The 26522-nt window shown below is 39.4% G+C and overlaps 1 protein-coding gene across 3 annotated transcripts in view; it reads left to right on the top strand.

Moving 5' to 3' along the window:
- Positions 1–26522, top strand: part of STARD13 (StAR related lipid transfer domain containing 13) — a 401131-nt gene that overhangs the window by 324563 nt on the left and 50046 nt on the right. For all 3 annotated transcript variants that reach the window (XM_061170637.1, XM_061170636.1, XM_061170635.1), the window contains 2 exons: positions 8159–8230; positions 11018–11099. In XM_061170637.1, coding sequence (XP_061026620.1) covers positions 8159–8230; positions 11018–11099 — 154 coding nt within the window. The remainder of the gene's footprint in view (positions 1–8158; positions 8231–11017; positions 11100–26522) is intronic.

The raw sequence follows: 26522 nt of genomic DNA on the forward strand, positions 1-26522 counted from the left end.
AACACAAGTTTTGACTGATCCAGGTATTAGAGTTGCTAAGAAATTAAATGCACAAAGCCTTGAGTTGGGAGTCAGAAGCTTTGGTGATGTTGTATCTTGCCGTGCCAGCCCTATGAGGAGTGAAAGACTTGAATAGGGTCTGTAGGATTCTTGTAGTTATTTTATCCAGAAAGATCTGTGCTCCTTCTGATGCCTGCGTGGAACAATTTTCCCTGATATCATGAAAGCTTCTGGTGTAATTGCAGTACCCACAATTATGAAAGAGTTGGGCTAAGCAGCTGGAATAGCAGATAAGCCTTTATAAGTATAGACATCCAGATATGTCTGAAAATAGATATAGAAGGGGTTTTATTCCCTAAAGACATGAATAATTCTTTTTAACCTTTAAAGAGTAAGTCTTAAAGCAATATAGGATAGAAGAATACCTGTCCAAAGCCAAGATACCTGACTTCTTAGTGGAAGTAGGACTTGTCCAAAGCAGTTGCTCTTCCCTGGACAAAAAGTCATGGGCATGGCACAGTGAATACACAGGGACCCTTCTGATGCTGGCAATTTCGCTGACCTTGTGGACGTTAGAGCTTCTGCTCCTGAGAGCCAACATCAAGTTAGCTGCCATGGACTCTTATTCTTCACCTTTCCAATAGAAGCCAAAGAAGCCAAGTGAGAGAGAGAAGCCATCTCCAGAATCTTCATACCCTTGTCCCAAGAAAGGTTCCTCAAGATTCTGTTATCTTGGTGGGTCAATATGGAGGTACCTTGGCCAAGGGAGACAAATTACAACCCTCTTTCTAATTGTCTGAATCAGTTCTGTGTTCCCCTACCTTGCATTTCAGTTGCATAACTGACTCCATCCCCAAGAATCTCTCGGGATTTAGTGGTAGGCAGTGGCTCCACAACCTCGCAAGGCTGGGGATGTTCATGTGCTTGTGTATGCATGCAGCCTCCCTGAGAGATACCGCAAGCGCCTGATGGGAACAATCTGTACCAAATGAAAGGAGAGAATAAAGAGCTACCCTGCCTCGTGGAAAACTGGAGTCAAAACAATCTGGTCAGAAACTATTTGGCTAGTAGAACATATATTTTCTGCTTTCTTTTTCTTTGAGATTGATTGCGGGGGTGTGGGGGAGAGGTTTGTGATCTTTGTTCTTGTTTTCTTACTATTAGGAATATGGGCATGGAGAATAGTATTTCTATTCCTTGTTCAGTTGCAACTGAACTTTTGATTTTCTGTGATGTAGGTGAGAGAAAAAGTGTGTGTGTAATGTGTGTGCACACACACTCATGTGTGGATCCATGTGACAGATGAGCGTGAAAGAATTGTTTACATTTTAACATTTCATACAGGCCAGGCACTGTAGGCAGAGAAGCAGAATTCCAGGCAGAAATTATTATGGAGACTGACTGTGTTCCTTTCTGACACACTAACGGATATCCAGGAACAGCCTCAAGTCGAAATAAAAGTTTGTAGTGCATCCCTATGCTTCATCTATAAAAGGCACAGCTGGCAGCTGTGCTAAATTAGCTTAAGCTAGATTATGCCACTGTAACAAGTTGTCCCCCAAGTTGTAGTGGCATAAAGCAACAGAAGTTTATTGCTTGCTCACATAACGTGTCAGCAGCTGCTCTGCTGTGGCTTTGTTCCCTGTGTCGTCATTCCAGGACCCAGGCTGAAGAATAGCCTCTGAGACATACCAGCCTCATGGTCAAGGGAAGGGTAGAAGAGCTGGCAGAACTAGGTGATGGCTTTTGAAGAGTTTTGCTTGAAACTCGCATTCATTACTTCTGCCCACGTTTCATTGGCCAGAGTGGGTCATATGGCCAAGCCGGACATCAGTGGGATGGGAAAGTACATGCTTCCCAGTTGGATGAGAACTGCAAGTTCGCTGGCAGCTGGAAAGAGCAGGGACTCACTAGGAACGTATTAGAGTGTGTGTGTGTTTTCATTATAAATTTATAATTATATAAAATATATAATTTTATTTAGAATTTTAAATTTATGGTTGTGTAAAATTTATGTATAATTTATGTTAAATATATTAAAATATATAATTTAATTTATAGTCATATTAAAAATTTAATAGTAAACAAATAATAAATTATATATATTATATGTTTTCCCCAAAAAGACTGAAAAAGAGAGATTAAAAACAACCCTTGAGTGACTAAGAATAGACCTTCTATTTAGGTATAGAATTTGCTTGATTTTTTTTCACTCTAATAGAAATTACTTTTAAGTGGCTAGATTTGCTATGAATCCAGCTTGCAGAAGATACTTAACAACCTGAGAAATAAGGCTAGTGTTAAGAATTGGTGATGGAATAGTATGTCTCAGCATGTCTGTTACTCTTGCTTTCAGGAAAACAGTACACATAAACACAGCCATGATTCTCCATCTTAAATGAGTACAATTAGGTGTCCTGAGGATATATACATCTTCCTATTTCTTTCTTCTATAGTTATATGTTAGCTGAGTGCAAGATATTTTTCTACACATCAGAAAAAAGGTTGCCTTAAGTTATGGGGAGATAAAATGGGTGTTTATCCCTTGATTCACTGATTTGAATGTTCAGAGATTAATAATCTTAAATTTCTAAAATAACCTGTATTTTAATTCTGTTAGTAACTTAGAATATCATGGAAATAAAATGTTATGCACATTAGAAAATGATTATATTTGGTATACATTTAAGACTTATTCAGGCCTTTTACACATTGCAATAAATGTATTATATAATTCAAGGAATGCAAAAAGATGTATCCTGTTGCCATGACATGGGATCTAAATCAAAGCCTATTGTTACTACAAAACTTGGCGTTCCCTCCTGAACCTGTGATTAGGGTTATAAAGCCCTCCCGGGAGAAGGATGGTGGTAGTGCATGGGCCTACATAATATTAATGCTTGCCTCATTCTCATCCACATATGGACGGGATGGATACTCTGGCACTGGTTTTGACAAATTTGGCCTAGCCTGTGGAATAAATACAGCCTATGGAATAAACACAGCTTCAGTAAATAGGGACTTCACTTGAGAAATTTCGTCTGAAAACAAAGGAGTCATTTGTCTGAAGAAGTTCGTGAATAATGAAGCTAACTCAGCCGTGCAAACCATCCTAAGCCGACAACCATGAGCCTGTTGAAATGTTAATACCATGGATATGCTTTAATAGTGATAATTGCGTCAACTGCAGACATCCTGTGGTGGTTGAGTCACCCATAATCTTTCAGAAGCAGGGTGCCCACCATGTCAGCCAGTTTAAATGAAAAAAACAAAACACTGTTCTAAAGCCCACTTTTCTAAATCACATGGAGATCCATGTTGTCTTTCGTTCCCAACTTCTCTTGAGTACTTTTAATGAACGTTTAAGAATGAACGTTAAGAACGTTTAAGACCTACTTAAATTGGAGCCAGTTTGTCCATCAAAATTCCAGGAGATTTGTAAGAAGAACATAAATACATATGCCTTAAACTTTCCACGGTAAACCGGGTTCCTTCTAGCCAGCTAATTTTCTGATGATAATAATACTTAATTTGGCCCTAATTTGAATTTTTGGTTTAGGAGAAGAGTGTCCCTTAGAAAGAAGAGTATCTTCTTTTAGAAAGAAGAGTATCCCTTTGGGTATTTAGAAAGAAGAGTATCCCTTTGGGTTAGCTATGGGAAAAGTATTTGCTATGCCGAGAATAACGTAAATTAAAAAAAAAAATGTATTTAAATGCTTAGGTAGGAGAACACACTGTTCCGAGCACTTTAGAAGCACCAGTTCAAAAATTCAGTGAGAGAGTAACAAGAAAGGAGGCCTGCAAACCTGGGTGGTAAATTTGCTGCGCTCAATACAACTCCTTACTTGACTGAGGCCCTCTGGAGCTTTGTTCCCCTGACTGTACAAACATCGAGTGATATTTCCTTAAAGAAACAGCTTGTAAATCTCTTTTAACTCACATAGACTTCCAGCCTTCTCCACAGTCAGACTGTGTTGATGAAGCCCTACTGAACTGTTTCCTCTTGGCTACCTTGATGTTGTCAGCTCAATTGGCAGTATTCAAAAATTAGATATTTAAAAAATAAGCATCATTCTCAAAACAAAGTAAATTTTCCATTTTTACCAACAATACCGTGATATGGGAAAATATTCACAATGTATTTTGTTATATGCAGAAGTAGTCAACCAAAGATATTACCATCACTACCAGTTTGACAAATAACATATATTGAATTACGTTAACTAATGGGACAAGAGTTGACTTTTTTCTTTCATTGTGCCTTTCTGTATTTTTATAAGTTTTTAACACTGAGCACATGTAATTAAGAAACATGATAATACTTTCTAAAACCAGTGTCACAGGCCATGGTAATTTCCACAGTGACTTCGTTCTCATGCCCTTTGATGTGCAGCAACTCGGGCACCCAATGAGACAGCCTCCCTCTGCTGTGTCTGTCTCTGGACAGAGGTCCGATCATGGTCTAAGGATGTAGGCCAGGCAACTGAGGCAAAGTGAGTGACTTTCCCCCAAGTAGAATCACAGAGATGTGATGGAAGAGCATGCCAAGCGCCAAACTGTCTTCTTTATTTATCGATTGAAAAGGTTTGCTTGGCTTTTGTGCAGGTCAAGCTACCAATTGAAAAACTGAATATCTCCCTTTCCAACCAGTTGATTTCAGCCCCCAAACAACAGTTGACTTAATATCCCAAAGCTCCTTGGTTTCCTTGGACTTAGGGGAATGGGTTCTCTTAAGGAGCAGGTCATCCATGTGGGTGGTGGTGATGGGGCCAAGGAATGTGGTTGGAGGGGACCAGGAGTGTCAGCCCCACCTAAACCATGTAGAAGTGGCTCTGTTATCCGAGCAAGGGGGGAAGGATGTCGGGCAAGCAAAAACAGATACTCACTCTAGAGTAAAATGGAAATGATTTTTATATATAATAGTTACAAAAATTCTATTGAAATCCTATCATATCCGGAGCCAAACAGACTGAATTTTCTCCAGTTACAATGTGGTAACCATGGTAGAGATCAGTAGGCCAGTCTGTCAAGGGCATTCTCTGGTTTCTCCCCACACTTAGGTTTGCTGCAGGAGACTTGCAGAAGGTTGGTGCTTTGCCTTTTTAGCCCTGGAGATGCCACAGAGCCAGGTGTGGGTTGGAAATGGGGAACAAATAAAACTGTCAAAATGTGATTTGAATGGCCCTTAAAGCTTTTACATAATTTTGTGCTGGCTAAGCAAGAGCTCAGTGGAAAAGAGATTTTCACACTCTCCTCAAGTGTCATTTAACTCTCATTATGTAGGCCTTGTGAAACATGACACTGGCAGTAATGATTCCTTCTTACTTCTCCAGGCATTTTGGCTGTTGCGTGGGTAATATGCCCTGGGGAAAACGTTAGCATTTGGCTGACAGGTGTTGGTAGGGGCTGTGGGGAATCAGTAGGAATCCTAAGGCTCTTTTTATCTCCAACTCAACTTGATGGGCAAAGTCACATTTGATAGTGGTTAATTGTGCTCCATTATTTTGTTTGTTTGCTTTGTCACTAGGTGGTTTTGCCCTTAAGAGTAGGGACAATGTGTTTGGGAGACATTTCAGGAATAGAACAGCAAGTTGGGTGTGGAGAGTGATGGGGAGGAGCCATCCACCGTGGCTGGGATGTGGCTTCTTCTCATTTATTATTTACTAATTGCAGCTTTTGTTGTCTTTTGCCTGGGAGACTTAAAAACAAAATGCCAACCCATTTTAAAAAATCAGCTTATTTGAGAGTTTGATTTACCTGGGTTCTGGTTAAGATTTGATTATTTATGTTTATGTATGGGTAGAGTTTCAGCTCATTATCTATGTTACTCTTATGAAAAAACAAAACGAAGTTATCTAGGGAGCCTTTTAAATAAAATCTCCCAGGCTAGCCTGAGCCCTCTTCCACTGCCCAACCAGAGTCTTAGTTTCAAAGAGAGTCTTTCCATGAGGACCCCTGCTGCCCACCTCTCCCCCAGCTCTCTGTCCTTCTTACCACAGCGTCTGGTGGAGTGTATGCTCCTTTACAAGCTACTTCCTGCTCCCCTTTGAGCTTGCTGTGTGGCAGAGCTCCTGCCTTCCAAGTCGCCCCCATTTGTTCTTCGTGATCTGTCTCTCTGGGGCTCTCCTGCTTAACAGTACATTTCAATAATAGTAAAAGCAATAATAAAATAGAAAAAGGCATACTATTCATGTAGTTCACATAACAGAATTCTGTGCTTCTCTCTAAGACTTGCTGACTCATAACTGTTTAGAGCATGTCTAGAAATTAGGTATTTTCTCATCACTAGCCACTGTAGTTTATTGAAGAAGAAAGCAAATCTGAAGCTTGAAATTTTAGAAGGCAACAGCCTATCTTTGACTCGGGAGTAACTCACATTTTCTCCATGTTACAGTCAGAATGTGCATTTCCTACTTCCCCTGAAGTACTTGTGCAGTTGTCAAAGTGGAAGCCTTCACATAAGGACTCTCAAATGAGTACTAAATAAAACTTTAGAGACATACAATAATTGCCCTTTGTACCTTCCAAAGGGAAAACCCAAGTTAGCCAATACAGTACAATCCAGCCAATTCATTTTGAACTGCACTTGTGGGTCTCACCCCTCCTCATAGAAATGCTTTTATTTCCAGCTTCGTGCCCTAGATATTTCTAGGTGATGTGTACAAGGCAGGAATGAGACCTATTAGGTCTGTGCTGGTAGTAAGTATGTAAAAAAAGCCCTCATGTCAGAGAAAAAACCCAAGATTTAGAAATCATCAGTCTCTGGAATGACAATGGATTAGGGGATGCCAAAAGAAGCAGGGACTCTGGGACAGGGGCCACCACAGGCTGTTTCCCTGGATTTAATAACATATCTCAACCCATATCCAACCAGATCAGTGGGACGGGGCTTGGGGCTTTAGGCTTTTGCTCTTCCCTTTGGAGCCTGTGGATGATCTGGCCTTTGGTCTGTTTTCCTAACATAGACCAGATAGCTCTGTCACATTGAACATTATGCTGCAAAGACATTGAGCTTTCAACGTAGGTTGTAGTCTCTGGCCCACTGCTGATGCTAGCGTGGATCGTTTTTATGCAGTGATCCCAAGAGCACCTGGTACTCTCCAACTTTGGCTACAGGGGAAAACGAACGTCAGAGTAAATGGAAATACAGTGACCTGACCGGGCTCCCTCCCAACAGCAGAGGAAGAGGCCTGGGTAGAGACCTGTTATAATCAGCTGTTTAATTTTGTTTGGAGAAACTGGACTTTTGACAGATGAACTTCTTTTCCCCTGCATTCATATTTATCTAACAGAGTTGTGGTTGGGAAATGATCCAGGATCCACGAGGTCAAAAAGTGACCTGGTTCACATACTGTAGACTCTCCCCATCTCCCTCCAAAGTTCTCCAGGCAGGTGGTCCCGTGCACTCTTGGTATGTCCATACCAAAATTGGTCACCCAAAGGACATATCAACCTCTTGGGTTTGGCCCTCAGAGATTCTAGCAGCCCCATCAAACACGTCTCAATTCCAGATAGCCAGCTTTACTGTTCCATGCTGCACTCTGCAGCTTGAAAATCATTAGAATGTGCTTGATGAATGCACATCTTATTACAAGTTATTTGGAATTAAAGCCATTAGTAAAATTAAAGAAATAGTAAAACATTGGATTTTTGTTAATACCTTCCTTCATGAGAAAATACATTTTCACAAACTGCCCAGTTGTATTTGTTCTTTCATTATCCCCAGAGTAAAAGAATAAAGGAATGTAGAATAAATAGTCTTAGCTTTATCTTTGAAAGTTTAAAACAATTTATTAAAAAAAAATCATAGGGAAGTTTTTCCGCCTCCTCCTTAGTCCCCTGGTTCCCTAGTGTATAAATAAGACATTTTTCCCTCCCTGAAACCCAGCCTTTGTGTTCTGTAGTCTGTGGTTTTGCTATTATCCAAATACTTATGGATCAACATTGAAGATAATCTTAGCAGACACGTAACAAGTACCTTTGTGATACCTGCTCACTTTATACCCATTTCTGGGTAGGCTACTTACACAGACTTACCTGAGAACAATTTTGCTTTGTAATAACATGCACAGTGCTCACTAGTTCCTCATTGATTGCAGAGGTAGAGACCAGTGGGTGGCCGTTGGACTCACACATTTCCCTTTGTTGTATTTTTCAGAAATTGAGGCGAAGGAAGCATGTGACTGGCTCCGTGCTGCCGGGTTTCCGCAGTACGCTCAGTTATATGAGGGTAAGTTGGGCTCTTCTTCTCTCTTTATAAAGAGGATAAATTCAAAATATGTCCTGTGGTGTGTTTTGACTTCCAAATCTTTCTCAACCATTTTTTCCCCTTGCTTTCTCCACCTTTGCAATGCCCAGGGCTTATACTGATGCCGATTTAGGAATGAGGCTTGCTTCCTGAGCCTGCCTCACCTTCTGCCCCTCCCTGCTTCTCCCTTCTTTACTTTTTGCTTTGCTCTTTCTGCTTCTCATCTCTACCACCGATCCCAGCTCTGCCTTTTCCTTCCAGTGTTCTGCCATCAGCAGCTTTTCTGCACTTCATTCCTTATCCTTTTCCGTGTTTTTTCATCACTCTCTGTTTTCTTGAAAGTACAATAAATGAATTGCTGATAAATTTCCTAGAAATCACAAAACTAATTTATCTTGAGACTTTTCTTGAGTTCTGTTTACTTAACCTGAAAATGCTTGAGATGTAACATGGATCGGATGTTATTTTTCAGGGTTTTAAGTAAGGTGCTTCTATTGCCAGCATCATACTTACTTCCATTGATGTTTTGACAGTTAATAAACTTACTCACCTTTATCTTACTGATACCTAAAATTATAACCAAAGCATCTGCTTCCTGGATAGTCGTATAGTGAATTAGTCAGGATCCCAGCAGTAAGCAGATGGCATACTCAAGACAATCTGAGGGGGATTTATTTCTAAAAGTGTTCATTACAAAGATGTGGGCAGGGCATAGGAAACCACGAGGAACAGTCCAGGAGCCCAGAGCTTGTAGCAGCAGAGCTGTCACTACCCTAGGCCCAAAGCCATAAATGGAGGGAGAGGGTGCCAGAACCCAGAAGGAGAGAAGATCTCAGAGCAGGCCCTAGGAGTGGAGGACACAGCTGGTGATGGCAGCCTCCCCTGGAGACAACCAGGAGAGTAAATGCCCTGACCTCACACTCCTCCCTCCCTCCATCTCCAGCCAGGGCTTCCCATTGGCCAAACACAAAAGGAAGCAGAGGACATGGATCCCCTTGAATGCCATCCACAGCTGATCCTGGGGCACAAAGCAGTTTACAGAAAAGTGGAGAGTGAATCTTTAGGGGTAAACAGAGCATATGTAGTACACTAGACAGTATAGACCTCTGTTCCTGATGACGTAAAATTCATGTAGGATGGAAAGAATCAACAAAATTAACCTTTACTCACTGGTAAATCTCATCCATTCACCGAGAAGCTCAGTTTTATATTAAACAAAACAAAACAAACAAAAAACCTTCTACTTCTCTCACTTAAATTCTGAATGTGCTGTGAAGTCTAAAGTCTCTGATAAAAGCTTTCAAAAAACCATAGCCTTTTAGACAAGGAGGAGGGTCTTACAGTTTTGGTCTAAGCAGCCACTATTCCCACACCCCCACCAGCAATGAACTGATTATGAGAGACCCAAAAAGGTTACGTGACTTTTACAAGATTATAAAGTGGAAGAGTCAGAATGCTCCTTCATGAGATAGATTTTCTACTGTAATGTGCACTCAAAATACTATGCAATTTAAATGTGAAGAGTCTATAAATGACTAAGAAGTAAAGATATCTCATAAGTGAGGTGGACTTGTCAGACTGTGTTTAAGCCATATGCATTTAATGGATGTAATAAGAATAAGAACAAATACTTCTATAGAGCTTACTATGTGCCAGCTACTGTTCAAAGCACTGTACATGTACTATTCATTTAATATTCACAACACCATAGGGGAGGTATTATAATTATCATCATCCTCATTTTACAGATGAGGAAACAGAGTCCCAGAGGAGGTTAAGTGACTTGCCCACAGTCTACAGCTAGTGAGTAGCAGAGCCACGACTTAAAGCCAGAGCAGCTGGGCTTCCATGTCTGTGTTCCTCATGACTACACATTAACTCCCTCTCTAGCAGAATGAGACAGTCTACATTCAGGCACCGTCTGGAATTCACTCTGGAATTCACTTTTTTTCACCAGAAGAGGAATTGTTTCTCTTTTCAACTTGCAATAAGAAAATTGGTACCCTTAGATTTATTATGATTGGCAAATGTCAAATATAAGATGAGAAAGAGAAAGAATGGTAGGATGATGATAATGGACCAACACTGATAGTTAGATTTGGCCATGGACTCTATTCCAATGATCTGCAGATTTTTACCTCCACAAATGAGGTACCTAAAATTAACACTGTGACCTGAGCATTGCCCATGACCTCCAAATCTGGCATGAGTAGTCTGTGGGAGAAAAGTTACAATGTTGGAATTTCTCCTTTTTTATTGGATAGAATCAGTTGTTTGAGTATTTTGCTGATACTCCAAAGTGACTCAAGATTTTGCTACAAAATAAAATACTTGAGGCCATTGAGCTTCCGGTATTTTCCTTTCTGAAGGAAAAAAAAATCTGCCCAACTAAGTATTTCATGAACTGATCAGGACAGAAGTCAGCAACCTCCACCTTAGGTGGATGGTGAGAGTGGGAAAGTTCTCCATTCAGGCAAAAGTCTGTGATAGTGATTAGCTATAAAAATGCAAGCACTTGGTATGCAATCCTATCCAAGGTCAAACACTTGGTTATTTTCATATTCCACACTTCTTTGTATTCTTAAAAGCAGTTATTGGGATAAAAGTAAAACTTTCTGCTCTCTAAACATTACCAACACACCTGTCAATGGGGAGTAACTGCTGTTAAGATCAGACATGAGTACAGAAACGTGGTGGCCTGAAGATATTGGTGCCCATTCAGATAAAACTAGGCGCATAAACTCCTTTGTCTCTCTTTGTCTCTTTCAGACTCACAATTTCCCATCAACATTGTGGCTGTCAAGAACGATCATGATTTTCTTGAAAAAGACCTTGTAGAACCTCTTTACAGGTAAATCATGTGAAGTATTTTTGTTTCTTTTGATTGTTCAATATCTAATAGTTATCACTATATTGAGGGGCAAGTTCAACAACAATTCAGTAAGTACTTATTGAGCCTACTATATATGTACTATATGGGTACTACATATAGTAGTACCCATTGCCTACTATATGCCAGGCATGGGTCCAGGCTCTAAGTATATTATGGTGAGCATGATCAGTCCCTGGTTTCATGGAGCTTAAATCCTAGTAGGAAGCTTCAGACAATAGATTGGGAAAAAGAGAGAGTGAGTGAGAGAAAAAGAGGGAGAAGGAGAAATTATCTCAGAGAGTGTTAAGCTATGTTAAAAAAGTAAAACAAACTGAGGCTATAGACAGTGATGGGGTGTGGGTGGGTTAGTGGGAGAAGGCATTGTGGGGGACCAGAGCATGAGTGGTCAGGGAGGGCCCTGTAGAGCTCCATGAGTATGTCAAACTCAGCTGTATTTTTTGCAAAGACAAATGATTATATCAGCAAACTAGAATATGTAAGCTCAAGTAATTATATCTGCAACCTGAAATATTTAAGCCTTCATTATGTGATAGATGATATAAGGAGACAAAGATGTATAGATGAATAACTCCCTCCCCTCAGAGAATGTCTAATCTGGTTGGAGAAATCTAACTGAAGATATGAAGCATACATGAACAAATAAAACAATTATAATTTGAGTAATAATAAAAGATGTCAATGTAATCAATATCTCTGAACAATTAAATGTGCATGAGAGGTTCTATGTGTCTGTAGGAATTTGAAGTTTCCTAACTAAAGCCCTGGAGAGAGGTCAGAGCTGGAAATAAATATTAGTTACAGGAGGTGAGTCATTTTTCCAAGGCTACAGAGCTAGTTATGGGCTAAACTGTCTTTAAAACTGCAGTCCTCATAACTTGCAGTCCAACATTTTTTTCTCGTACATTCTGCATTTGACATAGAAAAGATGGTAGTTTAGGGACTTCCCTGGTGGCACAGTGGTTAAGAATCTGCCTACCAATGCAGGGGACATGGGTTTGAGCCCTGGCGCAGTGGTTAAGGATCCGCCTGCCAATACAGGGGACACGGGTTCGAGCCCTGGTCCAGGAAGATCCCACATGCTGCGGAGCAACTAAGCCTGTGCACCACAACTAATGAGCCTGTGCTCTAGAGAAAGCCTGTGCACAGCAACAAAAACCAACACAGCCAAAAAAAAAAAAAAAAAAAAAAAGAAAAGAAAAGATAGTTTAAGAGGAAAGTAATGATGAGGAAAACTTTTGTCAAGATAAGGACACACTGATATATATTAGAATAGTGTATAAATAACCATAGGCTTGCTGATTCTGTAGACATATATATTTCTGTGTTCATAAGCTGATCACTCTGTGATTCCTATATGAAGATAGATTTGTGTTAAGGAATGCTCTCTTAATGTTGAAGGAAAGCATTACTGTGGGTTTGCTTAACTGGGTAGAAGAGCAAAGAACTCTTCAAATCACAAATTGCAGGAACTGGCTATTTGGACTCAAAAACAAACAAGCACAAAATGCCATTTGTGAGCATTTACGAGAAGAATGGGTATTTTGGTTGTAATTGTTTTTTATATATATATACAAATTTATTTATTTATTTTTGGCTGCACTGGGTCTTCGTTGCTGCATGCGGGCTTTCTCTAGTTGTGGCGAGTGGGGACTACTCCTTGTTGCAGTGCACGGGCTTCTCATTGCGGTGGCTTCTCTTGTTGTGGAGCACGGGCTCTAGGTGCACGGTCTTCAGTAGATGCGGCACGCGGGCTCAGTAGTTGCCACTCAAGGGCTCTAGAGCGCAGGCTCAGTAGTTGTGGCGCACGGGCTTAGTTGCTCCGTGGCATGTGAGATCTTCCCGGACCAGGGCTCGAACCTGTGTCCCCTGCATTGGCAGGCGGATTCTTAACCACTGTGCCACCAGGGAAGTCCTGGTTGTAATTCTTTAAAGGCAATGAATTGGAAAAGCAGTGTTTTCTCCTCAGCATGTCTGATGCACACCAAGGCTTCATCCAACTCAGAACTATTCCACCACCACCTCATCCTGAGTTTTCCCTCGTAGTTTTAACCAAGAGTATTTTTACTAGTAAGCTGGCATTTTTTAAAAGAAATAATTTTTATTGTTAATTGTATTATATTACATTATCTTTTTCCCAATTGAATTTTCTTGCATACTTATAGATCTTTCATTCTCTAATTATGCCTTTTTTTGTTTTTTCCCCCAGTTTTATTGAGATATAATTGACATACAGCACTGTATACATTTAAAGTGTACAGCATAATGGTTAGACTTACATAATCATGAAATGTTTACCACAGTAGGTTTAGTGAACATTCACCATCTCATATAGATACAACATTAAAGAAATAGAAAAAAAAATTTTTCCTTGTGATGAGAACTCTTACGATTTACTCTCAACAATGTTCAGATATGTGACATACAGCAGTATTAATTATCTTTATCATTTTGTACATTACATCTCTACTACTTATTTATCCTATAACTGGAAGTTTGTACCTTTTGATCACCTTCATCCAATCCCCCCTCCCCCCACCTCAGGTAGCCACAGATCTGATCTTTTTTCTGTAAGTTTGTTTGTTTTTGAAGTATAATTGACCTACAACTCTATGTTAGTTCCTGGTATATAACATAGTGATTCTATATTTCTATACATTTCAAAATGATCACCACAGTATGTTTGGTTGTCATCTATCACCATACAGAGATATTACATAATTATTAACTATATTCCCCATACTGTACATTTTGTACCTGTGACTCATAATTCTGTAAACGAAGATTTGTACCCCTTAATCTCCCTTACCTATTTCTCTCCTCCCTCCACCCCCCTCCCGTCTGGCCACCACCTGTTTGTTTTCTGTATCTATGACTCTGTTTCTGCTTAGATATATTTGTTTATTTTGTTTTTTAGACTCCATATATAAGTGAAATCATCCCAGTTGAATTTTTAAATCTATATTTTCTTTAAGTCAAGGTGTTCTGTATATTTATAAGGCAAAATTCACTATTTTCAGTGTACAGTTCTTTGAGTTTTGATAAATGCCTACAATCGTGTAACCACCACCACAACCAAGATATAGAACAGCTCCATCACCTAAAAAAACTCCCTGGTTCACCTTTGTCATCAACCTACTCTCAACCCTTGGCAACCACTGATCTGGTTCTTGTACCCATAGTTTTGCCTTTTCCAGAGTGCTATATAAGTGAAATCAAACAGTATGTAGCCTTTCGAGTCTGCCTTTGTTTCACTAATGCACCTAAGATTCATCCGTGTTGTGTGTATCAATCAATATAATTGCTCAGTAGTATTCCATTGTGTGGATATACTACAATTTGTCTGTCGATTCACCAGATGAAGAACATTTGAGTTGTTGCCACTTTGGGTGGCTATAATGCCCCTATAAACATTCATATTCAAGTTTTTGTGTGTACATAAGTTTTCATTTCTTTTGGGTAAGTTCCTAGGAATGGGATTGTGGGGTGCATATGATAAGTATATTTGAACTTTATAAGAGACCACCAAACATTTCCAAAGTGACCATACCATTTTGTATTACCACCAACGATGTATGAGAGTTCCAGTTGCTCCACATCTTTCTTGGTACTTGGTGTTGTCAGTTTTTGTTTTGTTTTGTTTTTAACCATTCTAATAGGCGTCTAGTGTTTCTCATTGTGATTTAAATTTGTATGTCCTTAATGAGTCATGACGTTGAATGTCTTTTCATGTGCTTATTTGCCATTCATATATCTTCTCTAGTAAAGTGTCTGTTTGAGTCTTTTGCCTATTTTTAAAATTTGGTTGTTTGTTTTCTTATTGAGTTTTTATATTTTCTGCCAGTCTGTAGCTTATTTTTTCAATCTCTTAACAATGTCTTTCACAGAAGTTTTGAATTTTATTGGAGTCCAGTTTATCATTTTTTTTTCATGTTTTTAATGTCACACCTAAGAAATTTTGCCTAACATAAGGTCACAACTATTTTCTCCTTTGTTTTTCTTCTGGAAATTTCAGTTTTATGTTTCATGTGTAAGTTGATGATCCATTTCAAGTTAATTTTTTATAAGGTAAAAAATATGGCTCAAGATTCATTTTTTGCTTATCAATATCCCATTGGTTGACCACCATGTTGAAAAGACTATACTTTATTCATTGAATTGCCTTTGCACTTATATTGTAAATCAATTGACCATATATGCATGAGTCTATTTCTAGACTCTCTATTCTGTTCCGTTTATCTATGTGTCTATTCTTTCATCAATATGGCACTTGATTACTTAGCTTTGTGTATGTCTTGGAATCCAGTAGTGTGAGTCCTCCAACTTTGTTCTTCTTTGCCAGGATTGTTTTGGCTATTTTAGTTCCTCTGCCTTTCCATATAAATTTAAAAACAGCTTGTTGATATCACTTTTTAAAATCCTACTGGAGTATTGATTTGGATTGTGTTGACTCTATAGATCAGTTAGGGAAGAATTGATATCTTAACAGTAACAAGACTTCTGATTCATAAACATGGTACATGTCTCTGTTTAGGTCTCTTTTGATTTTTTTTTTTTAACCCTAACTTGTAGTTTTCAGCATATGGGTAATACGCATACTTGAAAGTACTTAAGAATTTCATGTTTTGTGGTGCTATTCTAAATAGTACTGTTTTTTATTGTTTCGGTCTCCAATTGTTCATTGCTAGTATTTTTTTTATTTTTTGTATATTGTTCATTTGCATCCTGCAGTCTTTCTACACTTACTCATTAGTTCTAGTAGCTTACGCATAGATTTTTAAAATATAAATCAAGGATTACATTGTAAACCGAGAATAAAAATTTCATTCCATATTTTTAAATCAGGATTGTAGGAGCAAACCGCTTCTGATTGTGCAGTTCTATTCATTGGATGACATATGTGTCTGAGTGGGTCAAGCTTTGAATCTCAAACACATGGGTGGTAAATCCTTATCTACTCACTGCTGCATGTGATCTAAGGTGCCTTGACTAAGTTCTGGAATTTTCCATCCAAGTCGACTTAAAAAAAAAAAAAAACTTTCAGCCATGATATAGATTAGCCAGTATAGAAATCATTTCAAGATAAAAAGTTCTGCATAATAAGGTAGTGTCAGCCAGAAAAATTAGGAAACCTTCTCTTGTAGAACCCATGACCCATCTCTGATTCAGCCCATAGCAGGATTCATACAGACATACCCAAAAGACAATACTGCATAAACATGTGGGAATGCAACAACGCCAGACACCACAGTGCTCTTGATAAGGGCCCAGCTTGTGTAAAATTGGTTAGAGTGGCAGGAGGTTGTTATCATTGGAATAATTCTTAGGACAGCTACGTCTCCAAAAATATTATGAAATAAGAAAAGCATTTGGCTGGAGGTATGTGAGCTGAGATTCTCAGGGCGCAGGAGCAGCGGGTAGAACAGAGGCCAAAGGAGTAGTCACAGCGGGGTGATCAAAAGAAACAGGCAGAGAAGGTAGGCAGAGATGGAGGTAGCCTGGCTGAAGGGAACACCCGTGGAATTTCTTTGCCTTCCTTATAAGTTCCTTCAAGACACAGATTTCCTAATAGCAGGCTGAAGGAAGACTTCCAGCCTGAGGGCAGTGACAGCACTTTTAAAACTTTGAGATTGATGAGCAGTTAATTAGACACTCACCCACTCACGTGGTATATTATGATTAATGCCTGGAGAGCAATAAGGGGTTGTGATTTTATTCGTTTTCTTCCTCGTGCACTGCAGACACAGTGATAGAGCTGGTCTCATGTTTTATTTTTAAAGCTTTGTGGGCTCTACATTTCTCATGCATATTTGAAATGCTGAGCTAATGCAGAATCCTAACGGAAATCATAGCCAGAGGGCACGTAGCTTCTGCCAGGTAGGCAAATGAAAACAAGAGAGCCGAAGGTCTCCTGTAAATGTTACCCACAAGAATTGTACTTACCTTTTTTTGTCTGGAAGTTTCTCTCCTGTGTGGACAGACAATTAATGTCCTGGGTCCCGATTTACACTTGGAGAGTTGTTGAGCAGTGTTAACTTTTCATTGGCTTGAAAAAATAGGTTGTACTAAGGATGTCCATGGCTGGGAGGACTGACGCCTGGCTGGGCATATGTGGATGTGTGGCTCTTATGTTCAGGTCTCGGAAACCAGACAGGTCTGCTGTCTTTAGTGAAGGTGTGAACCTCCAGAATGGTGACCATGCCTCACCATTGCTTCTGCAACTCTGACAGCGCCAGTACACAGTAGCCGTCTGTAAATATTTGTTACTGCAAGTCAGAACAGTGCAGTCTCTGTTATCTTAGCAACCACAATTATAATTCTGTTTTGATGTGTATTGATTGAATTTGTAATTGAAAAATAATTTCCCCTGTGAGTAATGAAAAGCTAATTGCAAGTCTAAGTACCTGGGTGAGCTAACTGAAACTAACCATCTCAAAATGCAGGCATAGCCAAGGTATCACAATACCTTGCAAAGTTTGTCACCTTTAAGGCAAATTGCAGCAAATCAAAGCTCCTGAATGAGATTTTTAAGAGGTGGCATGTTTTATTAGCATTTTGGTTTGGGACATTTTCTCAGACTGCTAACATAGGGCCTTGATGCTCAAGATGATCTCTGAATTTCTAATTTAATGTTAGATCTGCCTAACTTATGTTGTTAATAAATACTAACTAATCACCACATGTATAAAACAAGGGCATTCACCTTGTTCAGTACTGTTTTATGGAGATATGGAATTGATTAGGATTATAGTGCATCTGTCACTGCCCTTTGTATTTAAAAGGACAACTAATGACAATGGATTATAATGTGGGATGAGGGAGAGGGTAAGAGAGAGTGCTGACAAAAGTGATTTTTACAGTTTACCTCTACACACAAAGGCACATATTTGATTTGAGTTATTTAAGTAATATTAATAATTTTAAATAATGGTAGTCTATGAAAATGGATAATATACTTTAAATTTTCCCTTTAAGAATATCGCAGAAAATGTACAATGTTATATATTGTGTTATGTCATATAATAATTTGTGACAATTACCTAGACTGAAACCATAGACAAATCATTGGGAGAAGGATATAGGTGGTTACATGATAATCATGGTCATTTTGAAATTCTGAATCTATAAATTAAATACAAATCCCATTAAGGGGTGATTTCATTTCTTTAGAACACAAAGTGCTCACCAAGCATGGCTCTAAGTATCGTACAAATATTTACTCATTTAATTCTCATAACAACCCTATAAGATAGGCTCTAACATCATTCCCATTTTACAGATGAGGAAACAGAGGCACAGAGGTATGAAATAACTTGTCGATTTACAGTTAGTAAATAGCACTGCTAGGATTCAAAGCCACACAGGCTGCTTCTGGAGTTTCCAAAGAGAGCTTAGGTCTTTTTGTGAAACACAATTTGGAGTGTTTTTCATGTCCTCCTTTAAAGTTAATTCTTCCCAAGATGTTTACGTTGCCTTGTGATTTTCTGAATTTAACTTGTAAGTCCCAAGGTTAGAAATTCTCATTGCATTTGTGCCTTCATGGACCTCAACTGTAAAAAAATAATCGTATTAAAGTAAGAGTTTAAAGCACTTTGTTCTTTTGTGAAGAGTTTAGAACCGATTTACTGTTGGAGAGTAGCAGTACTTTGTCAACTGTTCCTTCAATTCATTTCATCAGGGCTGTCTCTTGAGGGCCTTAACTTTACTATGGAGACAAATGAGACAGAATCCTCACCCTGAGATCTCAGGCTAATGCTGTGATTCTCAACCCGAGACGGGGCAGCAGTTTGCCCTGTCTCGAGGTCTGGGAACGTTTTTGCTTGTCACACCTGGGGTGATGCTACTGGCATCTAATGGGTGGGGCCAGAGATGCTGCTAACCTCCCACAATGCACAGGTAGCACCCCCCCCACAAGGAATTATCTGTCCCCAAATGCCCACGGTGCCTAGGTTGAGAAATGAGTAATGATTTACTTGGACAAATGATGTAATCGCTGTAAGTACAGGATAGCTAAGGGGGAAAGGGCTTTAGAGACAGCTTCCTGGGAAAATGACCCTAAAATGCCAGTAGGAATTACCCAGACAAGAACACATGAAATTTTGATGTGGTTATTTTCAACTTTCACTTTTGTTTTTATAACTAATTTAATGTGCAGGAAAGGCGTCTTCATCCCCACCCTCACCTGCCACCACAAACCTCACCCCATGGTAGCCTGTATAGAATGGGAGCAGCCATGGAGTACAGACAAGTACAGACATGGAAGGGTCAAAGATAGGGGATTTCCCACATGAAAAACATTGATCTTTCTATATATTTTTTTAACATCTTTATTGGGGTATAATTGCTTTATATTGTTGTGTTAGTTTCTGCTGTATAACAAAGTGAATCAGCTATACATATACTTATATCCCCATATCCCCTCCCTCTTGCATCTGCCTCCCACCCTCCCTATCCCACCCCTCTAGGTGGTCACAAAGCACCGAGCTGATCTCCCTGTGCTATGTGGCTGCTTTCCACTAGCTATCTATTTTACATTTGGTAGTGTATATATGTCCATGCCACTCTCTCACTTCGTCCCAGCTTACCCTTCCCCCTCCCCGTGTCCTCAAGTCCACTCTGTACATCTGCATCTTTATTCCTGGGCTGCCCTAAGTTCTTCAAAGCATTTTTTTTTTTTAGATTCCATATATATGTGTTAGCATACGGTATTTGTTTTTCTCTTTCTGACTTAATTCACTCTGTATGACATACTCTAGGTGCATCCATATCACTACAAATAACTCAATTTTGTTTCTTTTTATGGCTGAGTAATATTCCATTGTATATATGTGCCACATCTTCTTTATCCATTCATCTGTCGTTGGACATTTAGGTTGCTTCCATGTCCTGGCTATTGTAAATACTGCTGCAGTGAACATTGTGGTACATGACTCTGAGTTACGGTTTTCTCAGGGTATATGCCCAGTAGTGGGATTGCTGGGTCATATGGTAGTTCTATTTTTAGTTTTTTAAGGAACCTCCTACTGTTCTCCATAGTGGCTGTATCAATTCACGTTCCCACCAACAGTGTAGGAGGGTTCCCTTTTCTCCACACCCTCTCCAGCATGTATTGTTTGTGGATTTTTTAATGATGGCCATTCTGACCGGTGTGAGGTGATACCACATTGTAGTTTTCTTTTGCATTTCTCTAATGATTAGTGATGTTGAGCATCCTTTCATGTATTTGTTGGCAATCTGTATATCTTCTCTGGAGAAATGTCTGTTTAGGGCTTCTGCCCATTTTTGGATTGGGTTGTTGGTTTTTTTGATATTGAGCTGCATGAGCTGCTTTTATATTTTGGAGATTAATCCTCTGTCACTTGCTTCATTTGCAAATATCTTCTCCCATTCTGAGGGTTGTCTTTTTGTCTTGTTTCTGATTTCTTTTGCTGTGCAAAACTTTTAAGTTTCACTAGGTTCCATTTGTTTATTTTTGTTTTTATTTCCATTTCTCTAGGAGGTGGATCAAAAAAGATCTTGCTGTGATTTATGTCATAGAGTGTTCTGCCTATGTTTGCCTTTAAGAATTTTATATTGTCTGGCCTTACATTTAGGTCTTTAATCCATTTTGAGTTTATTTTTGTGTATGGTGTTAGGGAGTGTTCTAATTTCATTCTTTTACATGTAGCTGTCCAATTTTCCCAGCACCACTTATTGAAGAGCCTGTCTTTTCTCTATTGTATATTCTTGCCTCCTTTATCAAAGATAAGGTGACCATATGTACGTGGGTCTATCTCTGGGCTTTCTATCCTGTTCCATTGATCTAGATTTCTGTTTTTGTGCTAGTACCATACTGTCTTGATTACTGCAGCTTTGTAGTATAGTCTGAAGTTAGGAAGCCTGATTCCTCCAGCTCCGTTTTTCTTTCTCAAGATTGCTTTAGCTATTTGGGGTCTTTTGTGTTTCCATACAAATTGTGAAACTTTTTGTTCTAGTTTTGTGAAAAATGCCATTGGTAGTTTGATAGGGATTGCAGTGAATCTGTAGATTGCTTAGGGTAGTATAGTCATTTTCACAATGTTGATTCTTCCAATCCAAGAACATGGTATATCTCTCCGTCTGTTTGTATTATCTTAAATTACTTTCCTCAGTGTCTTATAGTTTTGTTCATACAGGTGTTTTGTCTCCTTAGGTAGGATTATTCCTAGGTATTTAATTCTCTTTGTTGCAGTGGTAAATGGGAGTGTTCCCTTAATTTCTCTTTCCGATTTTTCATCATTAGTGTATAGAAATGCACCAGATTTCTATGCATTAATTTTGTATCCTTCTACTTTACCAAATTCATTGATTAGCTCTAGTAGTTTTCTGGTAGCATCTTTAGGATTCTCTATGTATAGTATCATGTCATCTGCAAACAGTGACAGTTTTACTTCTTCTTTGCCGATTTGGATTCCTTTTATTTCTTTTTTGTCTCTGATTTCTGTGGCTAAAACTTCCAAAACTACGTTGAATAATAGTGGTGAGAGTGGGAAACCTTGTCTTGTTCCTGATCTTAGTGGAAATAGTTTCAGTTTTTCACCATTGAGAACGATGTTGGCTGTGGGTTTGTCATATATGGCCTTTATTACATTGAGGTAAGTTCCCTCTATGCCTCCTTTCTGGAGAGTTTTTATCATAAATGGGTGTTTAATTTTTTTGAAAGCTTTTTCTGCATCTATTGAGATGATCATATGGTTTTTATCCTTCAATTTGTTAATATGGTGTATCACATTGACTGATTTGCGTATATTGAAGAATCCTTACATTCCTGGGATAAACCCCACTTGATCATGGTGTATGATCCTTTTAATCTGCTGTTGGATTCTGTTTGCTAGTATTTTGTTGAGGATTTTTGCACCTATGTTCATCAGTGATAGTGGTCTGTAGTTTTCTTCTTTTGTGACATCTTTGGTTTTGGTATCAGGGTGATGGTGGCCTCGTAGAATGAGTTTGGGAGTGTTCCTCCCTCTGCTATATTTTGGAAGAGTTTGAGAAGGATAGGTGTTAGCTCTTCTGTAAATGTTTGATAGAATTCGCCTGTGAAGCCATCAGGTCCTGGGCTTTTGTTTGTTGGAAGATTTTTAATCACAGTTTCAATTTCATTACTTGTGATTGGTCTGTTCATATTTTCTATTTCTTCCTGGTTCAGTCTTGGAAGGTTGTGCTTTTCTAAGAATTTGTCCATTTCTTCCAGGTTGTCCATTTTATTGGCATATAGTTGCTTGTAGTAATCTCTCATGATCCTTTGTATTTCTGCAGTGTCAGTTGATACTTCTCCTTTTTCATTTCTAATTCTATTGATTTGAGTCTTCTCCCTTTTTTTCTTGATGAGTCTGGCTAATGGTTTATCAATTTTGTTTTTCTTCTCAAAGAACCAGCTTTTAGTTTTATTGATCTTTGCTATCGTTTCCTTCATTTCTTTTTTATTTATTTCTGATCTGATCTTTATGATTTCTTTCCTTCGGCTAACTTTGTGTTTTTTTTGTTCTTCTTTCTCTAATTGCTTTAGGTGTAAGGTTAGGTTGTTTATTTGAGATTTTTCTTGTTTCTTGAGGTAGGATTTTATTGCTATATACTTCCCTCTTAGAACTGCTTTTGCTGCATTCCATAGGTTTTGGGTCATCATGTTTCCATTGTCATTTGTTTCTAAGTATTTTTTGATTTCCTCTTTGATTTATTCAGTGATCTCTTGGTTATTTAGTAATGTATTGTTTAGCCTCCATGTGTTTGTATTTTTTACAGTTTTTTTCCTGTAATTGATATCTAGTCTCATAGCGTTGTGGTCGGAAAAGATACTTGATAGGATTTCAATTTTCTTAAATTTACCGAGGCTTGATTTGTGACCCAAGATATGATCTATCCTGGAGAATGTTCCATGAGCACTTGAGAAGAAAGTGTATTCTGTTGTTTTTGGATGAAATGTCCTATAAATATCAATTAATTCCATCTTGTGTAATGTGTCATTTAAAGCTTGTGTTTCCTTATTTATTTTCATTTTGGTTGATCTTTCCATAGGTGAAAGTGGGGTGTTAAAGTCCCCGACTGTGATTGTGTTACTGTCGATTTCCGCTTTTATGGCTGTTAGCATTTGCCTTATGTATTGAGGTGCTCCTATGTTGGGAGCATAAATATTTACAATTGTTATATCTTCTTCTTGGATTGCTTCTTTGATCATTATGTAGTGTCCTTCTTTGTCTCTTGTAATAGTCTTTATTTTAAAGCCTATTTTGTCTGATATGAGAATTGCTACTCCAGCTTTCTTTTGATTTCCATTTGCATGGAATATTTTTTTCCATCCCCTCACTTTCAGTCTGTATGTGTCCCTAGGTCTGAAGTGGGTGTCTTGTAGACAACATATGTACGGGTCTTATCTTTGTATCCATTCAGCCAGTCTGTGTCTTTTGGTTGGAGCATTTAATCCATTTACATTTAAGGTAATTATCGATATGTATATTGCTATTACCATTTTCTTAATTGTTTTGCGTTTGTTATTGTAGGTCTTACCCTTCTCTTGTGTTTCCTGTCTAGAGAAGTTCTTTTAGCATTTGTTGTAAAGCTGGTTTGGTGGTGCTGATTTCTCTTAGCTTTTGCTTGTCTGTAAAGGTTTTAATTTCTCTGCGGAATCTCAATGAGATCCTTGCTGGGTAGAGGAATCTTGGTTGTAGGTTTTTCCCTTTCATCACTTTAAATATGTCCTGCCACTCCCTCTGGCTTGCAGAGTTTCTGCTGAAAGATCAGCTGTTAACCTTATGGGGATTCCCTTATATGTTATTTGTTGCTTTTCCCTTGCTGCTTTCAATATTTTTTCTTTGTATTTAACTTTTTTTTTTAATTAATTAATTTATTTATTATTTACTTTTGGGTGTGTTGGGTCTTCGTTTCTGTGCGAGGGCTTTCTCTAGTTGCGGCAAGCAGGGGCCACTCTTCATCGCGGTGCGCGGGCCTCTCACTGTCGCGGCCTTTCTTGTTGCGGAGCACAGGCTCCAGATGCGCAGGCTCAGTAGCTGTGGCTCACGGGCCCATTTGCTCTGCGGCATGTGGGATCTTCCCAGACCAGGGCTCGAACCCGTGTCTCCTGCATTGGCAGGCAGATTCTCAACCACTGCGCCACCAGGGAAGCCCTGTATTTAACTTTTGATAGCTTGATTTATATGTGTCTTCACGTGTTTCTCCTTGGATTTATCCTGTATGGGACTCTGCACTTCCTGGACTTGATTGACTGTTTCCTTTCCCATATTAGGAAAGTTTTCAACTATAATATCTTCAAATATTTTCTCAGTCCCTTTCTTTTTCTCTCTTCTTCTGGGACCCCTATAATTCGAATGTTGGTGTGTTTAATGTTGTCCCAGAGGTCTCTGAGAGTGTCCTCAATTATTTTCATTCTTTTTTCTTTATTCTGCTCTGCAGTAGTTATTTCCACTATTTTATCTTCCAGGTCACTTATCTGTTCTTTTGCCTCAGTTATTCTGCTATTGATTCCTTCTAGAGAATTTTTAATTTCATTTATTGTGTTGTTCATCATTGTTTGTTTGCTCTTTAGTTCTTCTAGGTCCTTATTAAACATTTCTTGTATTTTCTCCATTCTAAGATTTTGGATCATCTTTACTATCATTACTCTGAATTCTTTTTCAGGTAGACTGCCTATTTCCTCTTCATTTGTTTGGTCTGTTGGGTTTTTACCTTGCTCCTTCATCTGCTGCGTATTTCTCTGTCTTCTCATTTTGCTTAACTTACTGTGTTTGAGGTCTCCTTTTCTCAGGCTGCAGGTTCATAGTTCCCGTTGTTTTTTGTCTGCCCCCAGTGGGTAAGGTTGGTTCAGTGGGTTGTGTAGGCTTCCTGGTGGAGGGTACTGGTGCCTGTGCTCTGGTGGATGAGACTGGATTTTGTCTTTCTGGTGGGCAGGACCACGTCTGGTGGTGTGTTTTGGGGTGTCTGTGAACTTATTACAATTTTAGGCAGCCTCTCTGCTAATGGGTGGGGTTGTGTTCCTGTCTTGCTAGTTGTTTGGCATAGGGTGTCCAGCACTGTAGCTTGCTGGTCGTTGAGTGCAGCTGGGTCTTAATGCTGAGACGGAGATCTCTGGGAGAGCTCTCACCGATTGATATTACGTGAGGCCGGGAGGTCTCTGGTGGTCCAATGTCCTGAACTCAGCTCTCCCACCTCAGAGGCTCAGGCCTGACAGCCGACCGGAGCACCAAGACCCTGTCAGCCACACGGCTTTTGGGAAGTCTGAGGTCTTCTGACAGTGTTCAGTGGGTGTTCTGTAGGAGTTGTTCCACATGTAGATGTATTTTTGATGTATTTGTGGGGAGGTAAGTGATCTCCATGTCTTACTCCTCCACCATCTTGAAGGTCCTCTCTCTTCACACCTCCTGTTGCTAGAGCATCCCCATTTCATCAGGGCTGCCAGCCGGCAGATCCCACCAGGCTGTCCGCTTCTTGGTCAGTAGCTCCCTGCACAGCTGGTACCCAGGGCCCAACTCTAGTGAGCCCCTGAAACCGCTGATCATGGGGTTTTCCTGATCTTTATATTTTTAAATGGCCTCTTATGTAACTTTTTCCAACCAGCTACTCAAAATGACTTCAGGAAGAACACACAAGAAACTACAAAATAGGACAGCAGGGCCAAAGAAGGAGTTTATATTAATAATATTATTCACTTCTCTCTATATATATTTTTAGATATTTGTATTGCATTCTTAAAAATATTAGCAATGTTTTTTAAAATGCCTTGCTTTGCCACATAAATAATAGATGACCATGGCTACCATTTTGTGAGTGTTTACTATATGTTGACTAGTATACTAAGCTCTTGACATTGATCTCATTTAATTCTCACAAGAACCTATGAATAACTGGTGCTATTATTATTGCTGTTGTTGTTCAGAATTCAGGGGGACCAGACTCCTCCTGGTTTGAGCAGCTGGGTGGTAGTGACGCCCTTTCTTGAGTCAGGAAACAGCCGAGGAGGGAGGTGAGGGGAGTCCGGCCAGGGTCTGAGGGGGGAAGGAGTCATGAGCTGAGGCACCTGAGGGGCCAGTGCCAGTGGAAGTGTCCAGGTGCAGTTGGGTGTGCGGGTGTGGAGCTGGACAGGGGCCTCAGCTGGGGACAGAGATGTAAAGTCATCTGCATATGAAGGTATGAGGTCCCGAGAGTGGGACAATAAGGAGAAGAAGACCAAGGCTGGTCGAGGGGGACCCCACGTCTGTGGGGCAGGCAGGGGGAGGAGCCGAGAGACGCCCCTTAGCGCCAGAGAGTGAGTGCTTTGTACCATCCAGTTCTCCCCCTCCACCTGGGCTGTTTTGCTTTCTTTCAGTTTTCTCAGGAATCTCTGGTATGACCCTTGCTTCAACTTGGACTAATTCT

Source organism: Eubalaena glacialis, chromosome 16, assembly GCF_028564815.1.
Source record: "Eubalaena glacialis isolate mEubGla1 chromosome 16, mEubGla1.1.hap2.+ XY, whole genome shotgun sequence".
NCBI classification, from domain to species: Eukaryota; Metazoa; Chordata; class Mammalia; order Artiodactyla; family Balaenidae; genus Eubalaena; species Eubalaena glacialis.